Source organism: Halyomorpha halys, unplaced genomic scaffold, assembly GCF_000696795.3.
Source record: "Halyomorpha halys isolate HHAL.00 unplaced genomic scaffold, Hhal_1.1 Scaffold23.1, whole genome shotgun sequence".
NCBI lineage: Eukaryota > Metazoa > Arthropoda > Insecta > Hemiptera > Pentatomidae > Halyomorpha > Halyomorpha halys.
The window spans coordinates 433,204-443,979 of record NW_027116062.1 but is presented as its reverse complement, the minus strand read 5'-3'; the positions used below and the strand labels follow the sequence as shown (position 1 = coordinate 443,979).

Here is a 10,776-nt window from a genome sequence, read left to right as displayed (position 1 = left end):
TATTTAATTTTTTTTTATTTTTTAGATTTCAAAGTTCATATAGCAACATTTCACAATAAAATTAATATTAATTTCATTTATAGATTTTTTAAATATATTAATCATTAATATTACATTAGATGTTATAATTAAATATATAAAATAATATTATTGGAAATATATTGGAAATTGAACTTTGTTTTGCATACCATTACATGATTACGTTATAACCTGTGTTAGTTAAAGAAGTGGTCTACTATTGAACTTACTAGAGTCCCACAGATCCCTGCTAAAGACACGTTGATGAGCTTCTTTATGCCAAACTTTATGGTTAGGAAGATGGTTACCACGGATGTCACTAGCTTGGCTACTCCCAGGATGGCAGATCCCAGATGAGGCGGTACACCGGCCTGTTCCAGCAGTGGTCCAGAATAGCTGACCAGTGCCCAGCCTCCAGTCATCTGCTTCACAACCATCGCTCCAACCGCTACCGCCAAGGCGCGCCTGTTCTGTTTGCTTAGGAGCACTTCAAATCTGCCATTCTGGGTGTGGTGAACGGCGTCCTGGGCAGTTCAATAATAAGTGTTAAATTACTGATAATCTCTATTATCCTATCTAAGTTATTATGAATTTATTTTTCTATAGCTTTTTTATTTTTCGCTAGATATCAGATAAATCTGTTTCAGTTATCAAATGAACGGATAATAATTTTTTTAAGTAATGCAAATAACATTTGATTCATTATCACCGTATAGTAGGATCATATTGGTATTTTTCTTTTCTCTCTATCTAATCATTGACGGCATACGAGTTTTTTTTAGCAAATGCGGGTTATTGAATGGGGCTAATGAGTATCACACAGCTTCCAAGAAATAACACTTTATTTTGGTCTCTGCTCCTTCACATCATACTTAGGTGCCTTCTACCTCGAGGATGAACACCAGTGTCTAAACAACTAATTTCTTTAAAATGATCTGTATATATGAACAGCTTAGCTCAAATTCTTATAATTTTACAATAAAATCAGTTGAACGGAAGTGGCTCTTTATAGAACTGATTTCTCGTATTTTTTGTCTAAACTACCTCTTGCGATTTTGACAAACTCTATGTATCAGTATATGGTCCTCATTGAAATAGTTTGAGGAAAGGGAATAAATGCCTAAGTTTAAAAAAAAAAAGGTTCCAATTTTTTTAATTTGGAATAATCATATCTGATTTTTAGTGAGATAAAAAGTATGTAAATATAACAAATATGAACTATACTAAATTTTGATAACTAACTAAAGGCGAACAATGGACAAATATTTTTCCCATGTTTAAAACATATTTAAGGAATTCAGAAGAATAATATAGATCTATAATAAACCGTTGGAAAGCCAAAGATTTTAGAAAAGTTAATATTTAATGTAAAACGTTGTAGAAGATACTGCAGAGTAAAAAAAAACCAAAAATAAAAACGTCTCTCCCTTGACCTCTGTTTTCTGAATGTTACTGCCCACGATTGATGTCCCTATGATTGATGTTCTCTAAATGTCCCTCCTACTCGCCAGCAATAGTCTTGTTTCTTTTAATTACTTTGAAAAACTTTTCTATCTGGAACAACGGTGCTTAGATACTGTTGACTTTCCCACTTAAATGAACTTAGTGTCATAGAAAAAAAAATGAATAACTTAATAATGATCATGAAATAATTTTACTATAACAAATTTTCCTAATAACTATTCGCAAACTAACAGGTGGACTACTGACTACGATATAACTCTTATATACTTTTATAACCATGATGAATTGGGTATATATTATGAAATCTGGGAAATAAAAAAAAATATCTCGACGTTAACATTTTTTATTTATGTATGTATTTTAAGTATGTATGTATGTTATATCGTGCTGCAAGTATTGAGGTCCGAATTGAAAATTTAAATTTAGTGGATTAGTGGGAGGATCGTACAGTAAATGGATTATACATTTCAATGCGAATTTGATGGTACCAAATCTTTCGTATCTGGAACCCAGAGATTTTATTTCTGAAGCCTTCTGGCCTCCAATACTGCAGAAAGTTCGTTCAAGTAATGATATAAAAAAAGCTTTGGATTTGTCGGGTGTATGGTTGGGCAGTGTGAGTTCTGAATGTTCTTGGTGAACCCTTACTCCCTCACGCAATAATACTGGGGTATATTAGTAAATAATGTTAAAATACTATTAAAAATAATGTTAACAAAATAATAATGTTAACAAAAAATAATGTTAACAAAATAATGTTAAAATACTCATTTATTTGATTTTTCTGTTAATAATCATAATTGAAACTGCATTGTATTCAATTGTAAACATATCTTTTTCTTAAAATAATAATTATAATAAAGGTTTAGCGAACCCAAAGGTTCGACGATAATCCTTCTCTACAAACATCTTTCCTGTGACGCACGCACCTCAGTAGATTTGGGTATGAAAAATCTACTGAATCAGTTTTAATGCAATCCTCCCATCTAGGTTTTGATTTACTTCTTGAAAATTTACCAGTTGGTTCAGTGTATATTAACATTTTAGGGATCCGCTCGTTACTAAGCTCAACAACCTTACACGGCCATTTTATACGCCCCAATACCACAAACTGAATTATATTATTGTGTAACCTTCTAGATTCTCTCATTAATTCATCCTTTTTCGGTCTGAATATTTTACGTTAAAAATTATTTTCAAAAACCTTAAGGTGCTGTTCTTCCTTTTGTGTAGAAGGCTACTTTTTTTTATAAAGAACAGTAAGAAGGATAATAGATTAAAAGTCCAACTTTTAAGTTTTTTGGATGGAAAGCACAAGATAAGCAATTTCGAAATTAAAAAAACAACAGGCATTTCCACCCTTCAACCTCGGTTTTATTTCCTCAGCAATCTCGTTTTATCTAGTTACCTTAAAACACATATACTTAAACCTACCTACCTGTTCAAATGGGGGAGCGGGTAGCTCATTGGTAAGGCAATGGACTACTAACTCCAAGGATCTGGGTTTGAATCCGGGTGTAGTAGATAATTATTATGTGTTACCTATAGCCGTTGAGTCAACCCTGTGGGTCCGGGAGCTCTCCAGGGTTCACTCTACCTATAAAGTGGGTACAAATCTAGCGGTCAACCGTGATTTTGACCAAATCACCTCCTTGCACAACCGTTGGTCAAGTATTGCACGCCTGACCCTTCATGGGTTGTAGCAGTACAGATTTTTAACCTGTTAAAATGTATTTTCTGCTATATCAATGTCACCGAAATTGCTCCCTTTTCTACTGCTGACCATTTATTTTGTTTTGTCCGTATTTATTTCGATACCTAGTGCCTTACTAGATTTTACCAACGTAGTTGTATTTAGTTCTGTAGTTTACCCAAGAACCTGTACTTTACCATCTAAAGTTAATCACTTTTTAGTATTCATCACATTTTTAATTACATATTCCAGTACTAGATTAAATAAAATTGGTGATAAAGAATCACCTTATTTTAAACCCGTCCGAACCTCGAACATTTGTAATGAAGAAGGGTAATAAAATTATAATATAGTTTAATAACCATTGATTTTTTCAAAATTTGGACCGTAAGGGAATAACTTGACAGTAGTGCTAATTATATTACCACCAACTTTTGAAAAAATAAAATTAAAGGTCCTCTCTTATAGGAAAATTACAACTTTTCAATTTTTTTTCCAAGGTATACGTAAATATGTTGTCAAAAGATTAAGATCAGTAAAAAAAAATTAGTACTGTAAAAAAAAATGTAAATTTATCATTTTAAGGTATATGAAAACGCACTGTGTTAAAGTAGGGAACTATTTAAACATACGCGGACGCTGTTAATTCAGAAGTGGGATACCAACAAAACGCAATAAGAACAAGGAAAACTGCGAGAGGAGCTACAGAGGCTTGCCCTAATCAAGGGGGCACTGGTTGCAGATTAATGAGCCTGTCAGGAGAATCCTATCCTCCATCTTCTGTTATCTCAATAGCACTCCCATTCTTGTTTAATCTTTTACAGGGATGTTTCCCCTTATGGATTGCTTTTAGTACTCTCGTTAGATGAAATCTTAGGTTTACCTATTTTGTTTTGTTTATATTTCGTTTCTTGATGTAGACTAAGAAATCAAAGTATGTCTCAGAGGCCATTTTTTTTTTTTTCATCGACAGTCAAATTTCCGTTGGCCAACCCGTTCCATGCCTAAGTGAAAAAAAAAGATAGTTTGATGTCTGTGGGCTAGGGAAAATGTTTTAGTACAAGAGCCGGGAAGAAACAAAGGTCATCTTAGCAGTCATCTCAACCCAATTTTAGATTACTTTAATGAAAACTATGTATAATTACTGGTCAAAATTGATGAGTCTGCCAAGTATAGGTAGGGGGAATAAAAAATGACAGCTATTTCAAAAGCTTAAAAAACATTAATTTTTCATTCGGAGATAATTTTTCATCTTAAAAACTACCAACAACACTAGAAAATCTAAGAGAACATTATTTAAAGAAAAGTAAATTTGCTGGAATATTAGCCCTAAAAGAGCTATTTACGTCTAATAGTTCTCGAGATATAGCTTTTTAAAAAGCAAAATTTCTTTAAAATCTTCTGAAAGATTAGTAGTTAGCTAATTTATTTTGAGAAATCTATATCTTAGGAACTATGAGACGTACAGATGTCTATTAGCACTCAAATTAAAGCTAGTTTAATGGATTATAAATAAGTTTATGACTTTTACCTTTGTAGGAATAGTAGTTTTCATGATATTTGCTAAAAGAAATTTATATGTAGTTGTTCGGACTATAAGTTTGATTTATGTTTGTCAGCACTCAAATTAAAGCTAGTTAAATTTACTTCAAAATAGTTTATTATGTTTATCTTTGTAGGAGTAGTAGTCTTTGACAAAATAAACTCACAAAATGTTAATTTATAGTTGTTCGTATAAAATGTTGGATTTTTGAAAAAAATATATCTCTAGATCCATAAGACGCATATATGTTTGGCAACACTCAAAATAAAGCAAATTCAACTTACTATAAAGTAGTTTATGACACATATCACAGTTTTTATGATATTCACATATGAATATAAATTTGGCAAATGAAAATTTGTCCGAACAACTATAAATCAATTTATTTTAGCAAATTTCATGTAAACTATTACTCCTACGAAGATAAATATCATAAAATACTTTATAGTTCATTAGACTAGCTTTAATTTGAGTCCTAGTAGACATCTGTACGTCAAATGGTTTTTGAGATATAGATTTTTCAAAATAAATTCACTAACTACTGATCTTTCAGTACATCCCATACAACATTTTATTAAAATTTTTTAATTTTTGCTTTTTAAAAAGCTTTATCTCGAAAACTATTTAACGTAAACAACTCTTTCAGGGCTAATATTTTAGCAAATTTGTTCTTCTTTAAATGACGTTCTCTCAGGTTTTCTTGTGTTGTTCCTACTTTTTGAGATATAGAGCTCCTAAGTTTTTTTATCGCTTTGAAACAGCCGCCATTTTTTATTCATTTTCGCCATAATTTAAGGTTTTCATTATATTTGTAATTAATATATTTATTGCGCAAATTAAATAAACTTCGTCCCCGAAACATAACATTCAATGGTTAAAGCGTCATTTTATAATTAATTTGGCTAAGTTTAAAACATAATGTAGTAATTAGAAAGCTAGTTTTCTTATCAACAAGTATTAGTCTGTACATTTTTGTGATAAAATTGATCGTAAGGCCATAATTGATTTATACAATAGAAAAAATTGAAAAATTAGTCACTTACTTGACTATTGTTTTGAAAACACCCCTTGATCCAAGTCTAATGTTATGGCAGTCATTAAAAGTAAAATTTAATGCTCTAAATTTTAATAACTACTCATTTTTTCCATAAAAGTTTTTAATTTTTGAATTATTTTTAATTTATTTTAAAATGTCGGAAAGTTTCAATGATTATGAAAATGCCGCTTGAAGCTCACCATGGAAATCGAGGAAAACTAAAAAAGAGGCAGAATACGTTGGTAAAAACAATTTACAGCTTTATCTGGATTTTTCAACCAAAATCCAAATTTTACTGGACTAAATCAGAATTTCTTTTTCATTTTTGATTATTTAATTTTTTTTTAATTCCCCTTTATTTGAAAATAACCCATCTGTATTTTCTAGTCGAGAATTTTAGGTTTCTATTGTTTCGGAGATATCATAGGATTGCAGTTATTTTTAGATCCTTTTCTCCATACTCTTATCTAATAAGTTAGTTCGATCTGTTTCAAACTAAACCACCTCCTAAAAAAAAAACAATTGAAGTTCCCTCAACTTTTTTTTTTTGCTTTTATCTTTATTTTGTACTGAAATAAAAACATTTTATGTGATGATAACTATTTATATATAACTATAAAGTTTTTAATAGAAAAGCATCAAGAAAATTGAAAGGGAGAAAATAAAGATAATCAAACTTGATAAATTATGAATAAAAAATTTAACTATGCATCAATTTTTTTATAGTTACTAGAGGGTGGAGGGTAGGGTTTGTTCCAACGGGAGTTTTGTCATTAAGAAGTATACAGAACAAACCAAATTTTCATTAATTTAAACTCATTTAAGTAAAAAAAACAAAAAAAAAACGGGATTTGTAGGAGACGATAGAAGTAGAAGAAAAACTAAATACAATGACAATACGGAGTTAATAATTTTTAAGGCATTAGCCTACTAAAATGCAAAATTTTGTTCATTTTAATTGTATGCATAAATTTTATTTATAATGAAATTAAAACAATGTCCAGCTTTACTTGGATTTTTCAACCAAAATCCTAATTTTACTGGACTAAATCAGATTTTTTTTTTAATTTTTGGGGATTTTTTTTGTTTAATTACCCTTTATTTGAAAACCACGGTTCAGCATTTTCTAGTCGACAATTTTAGGTGTTATTATAATGTTTCAGGCATATCAAAGGAATCAGACCTGTAGATATATTTCGACCCTTTTCATCATGTTCTTATCTAAGAAGTTACTCCCATCTGTTTCAAACTAAACCATCTCCTGAAAAACATGATAGGAGTTCCCTTTCAAATCATATATGTTCCAATTGATCTTTCAAATAAAGAAAAAGTCCAGGGATGATACTCCTGCAGTGGACATTCTTTACGTGCTGGCTTAGCGACGATTAGTTATCCTTTAGATCGCTGGAACGCTGCGATAATCCTGGAATCATCCGTCAAGGAGGCTCCTGAATGTGCTTCCATTAATTCACTCCGGTGTACAGCCCTCTTATCCATATGTGTTACGAAACCCCTACCCCTATACCTGTCACCACACCAGATTTCTCCTTTGTAACTTAGGGTCCCGTAAATCATCACTGTAGTGGTGAAATTATAATCTCAAATTCGTATGGCTCTACTACTATTCTGGTTGTTCATCGAAACATACAAGACCTTAGATAGCTTCTTTTTTTATTATAATACAGATAATTAAGGTATAATTAGAGAGGTGATTAACTTGAACGTTCTTGAGTAAGGGGCTTTCATGAACCACTATGTTTTTTAGTTCTTCTAAATTATATCGACAAATATTTTATTTAATATTCTAAGGGATACAAAGATTTTGTAAGTGTTTATTAAAAATAAAAATATTTATTTATAAAAGTACAATATTCGAAATTTAAAAAAAAATCGAAATTTCAATGGTTCACTTAAAAAAGTCTTTTAAGTATATACATAAGTATAGCTTCCTCACTGATCATATTTTCACGAAATTATCCATTTTCTTAAAATTCAATTGGGCTGATAATTTACCTACATTCCAAGGTTTATGATTTATATTTTGAAAAAAAAAATCTAAGGGACATTGTTGAAATATAGTTGTATCCAGAAAGAAAATTTTATCCGTTCTACACTTATCCCCTACATTCTCAAAAAAATGGCCCAAATAGGACTAATTGGTTTCGAAATATAGGTGTGACGTAGAAGATACGTTTACGCATGAGTAAGCGAAAGTAGTTAATGGAATGTGATAAACTTGATAGAGGACCAACTAGATAAAAACTGCACAACTACTGAAAATTTTATCAAAATTAGATTAACGGTTCTATTGATTATGCCCGGAAACATTTCTACTGCTGACCGACAGGCAGACAAATATATACGGAACTAATTTTTTTGTAAAACGCGAGAAAAAAAAATCACTACAGTCCAATTTCCCTCCTGGAAAAACCACGTCTCCAATATTTCCCGTCGTACCTTCTGCACCCTAAAGTGTTTAAATTATTTTCGTCACCTTCTTCATTTTGAAACCCGTAGGCTCCTGGTTACTTCCTTCACATTTTGCTGTGTGGTTTACGGTGGTGTCTCTGGGTATCTCGAAGCAAAATTAAAACGGTTAAATAATTGCTTTGTAGGATTCATCTTTGGGGTCCCCAGCGACGCCTCTCTTTCCCCATTTTATGAAGATTTGAAGTGGCTTTACACCCTCCTTCCGTCGTAAATCTTTTCTTGCTATCTTCCTCTACCAAGCTATCCAATCCCGCCGTCCATCGTACACCTCTGATATGTTTCAATTTAAATCCTCATTGGATTCCCGCAATACCCGCTCACGGCGTTCAGACTTATTTGTAACAGCGGAGCACAGCCTTTGACAGATCTTTCCTCACCCGTTCCTCTTCCCGATAAAAAGATTCGTGGTTCTAATTCCCTTCCAATATTCAAATCTCGTATCTTCGACTACCTTCTGTCCACCCTATTTCGGAAGAATAACAATTGGAAGTTTAAAATATATTTCATATTTTTATATCTTTTCTTATTTTATATATTCTGTTAATTATTGTTATTCATTTTTATCTTTTCAAATTCAGTATTGTATTATATTTTATGGCGTTATATAATTTTATTTTATTTTGTATTTTACTCTAAGGTCTATAGCCTAATTTTGACGCATGTATATTATTCTAAGGGATCAATCCCAAAATAAAAAAAGAATATTATTATTATTATTATAGTATATAAACCGCTTATAACTTCAGCTTCATATGTATTATCGTATTTTAGATACAGTGATCTTTAAAACAGTGAAGTTGATCTGTTTTTAAATATTTAGATAGTAATGATCGAGAATAACCGTTTCTTTTATTTTTAAGGTCTGATCGCATTTATAAACGAAAAAGAAAATGATCTAGAAGTTTAACGCATTTGAGTTAACATTATTTTTTCTCCTTTCTTCGTTTTCAATAAAGGTGTTTTTAAGAAGTTGGTACCAACTGTATTTTGTGGAATGCTGGCTGGCATTGAAGGCCGTTAGAGCCTCACATGAAGAGGCCTCTATTGTCGCCCTTTTCCAAGCCGCTGGGCTCCCTATTGCAGGGCCCTTCTATTCAGCTAGGTAATTCTGAGTTGGTCTACCCCATAAAGAAAGGGCCCAGAGATAACTCAGTCTAGGAATCCACAGGCTCAAAGATAAATGGAAATCATTACTTCGAGAGTTTATTTTCACTTTCAGTGAAGAATTTTTCTAAATAATGAATGTAGTTATATATAAATTTATTTATCGGTCTTAGTTAATACCAACTGGCTTTTATTTATTATTTACCAGTTGCTATAGAATCTTAAATAGTAAAACTAATCATATCATTACAAAATATATTTTTCTAAATGAAATTTTATTGAGACTTTCATTAATTTTATTTTAATTTCTAACAGATCCGGCAAGACTTTGCATTTGCTAGATTTAGAGATCTAGATAATTTAATTGAATACGATTAAAACATTAAATAAATTACTTAATTATTTATTATTATTATTATAAATAAATTTTTATATTTAGTTGATTACTCATTGGATAATTGATTAAATCAATCAGTTTATAGCGCCAAAAAAATAATAAAAATGATGGTAAAAAATAAAAATAACTTCTACACGTCTTAGCAAATCTACACTAAACTTGTGGGTTTAGGCCTCAATAAATTGTACCATACGGCACAAACCGGATCTAATTAAACGAATTAGAACCGGAGTTATAAAATAAAACGTTTTATAAAAAAAAAGTTTTTCTTTATTTGAAACCAATATTTCGCCCTTACATGAGCATTAAGTTTAAATTATGTTATTGCATATATACATGTTAATGTAGGTTAAATGAGTTTTTTTCTTCAGCTTTCAGCTTTCAACTTTCAAATGGTTATATTAAATTTGAAATTGGATTAAATGAAAAGGAGTTATAAACGATTATATGAAAAATACTCACCAGACGAAAAAAAAAATCCACTAAATGAATCAAGATGAAAAATTTCAATTTTAAATTTCTTTGGAAAATAGTATTTAAAGATTTTAGATGACTATAAACGAATACGATTTGCTTTTTCATAAAAATTTTTTTTTACCTACTTTACTAAAATCCTAAGAATATTTTTTTTTATTGAATAAAAAAATATTTAATAGAATACGTTTAATTTGTTCTTATTCCTTAGAAACAGACAAATCGATTGGCTTATAATAATCGTGAAAAAATATATACTTTCTGAGCTACACTCCAAAAATACTTAATTTTGTTAATAACTTTTTTTTTTTTATTGAAAAAATCAGAATCCTTCTCAGGAAAATCCTAAACATTTAAAAATTCAATTCCTTTGAAATTTTGAACACAAATTTAATAGTAAAAGGCCCCATTACAATTGGATGATCGGTATGGCAGCGCATAAACAAATATTTATTTCTATATATTAGAAAAATAAATTCTATAATTTTTTATTTGTGACATTTCATTTTTTTTATCTTAAACGAATTATTCAAAGCCGTTTTTTAATCTTTTAATTT

The 10,776-nt window shown here is 30.4% G+C and overlaps 2 protein-coding genes across 2 annotated transcripts in view; one reads left to right on the top strand and one right to left on the bottom strand.

Annotated features, from left to right (window-relative positions):
* The window catches only part of CngA (Cyclic nucleotide-gated ion channel subunit A), a 609,564-nt gene that overhangs the window by 234,263 nt on the left and 364,525 nt on the right, over positions 1–10,776 (top strand). The gene's annotated exons all lie outside the window — the stretch shown is intronic.
* LOC106682316 (facilitated trehalose transporter Tret1) overlaps positions 1–10,776 on the bottom strand; it is a 58,411-nt gene that overhangs the window by 10,274 nt on the left and 37,361 nt on the right. The window contains exon 4 of the mRNA XM_014423110.2: positions 249–542. Coding sequence (XP_014278596.1) covers positions 249–542 — 294 coding nt within the window. The remainder of the gene's footprint in view (positions 1–248; positions 543–10,776) is intronic.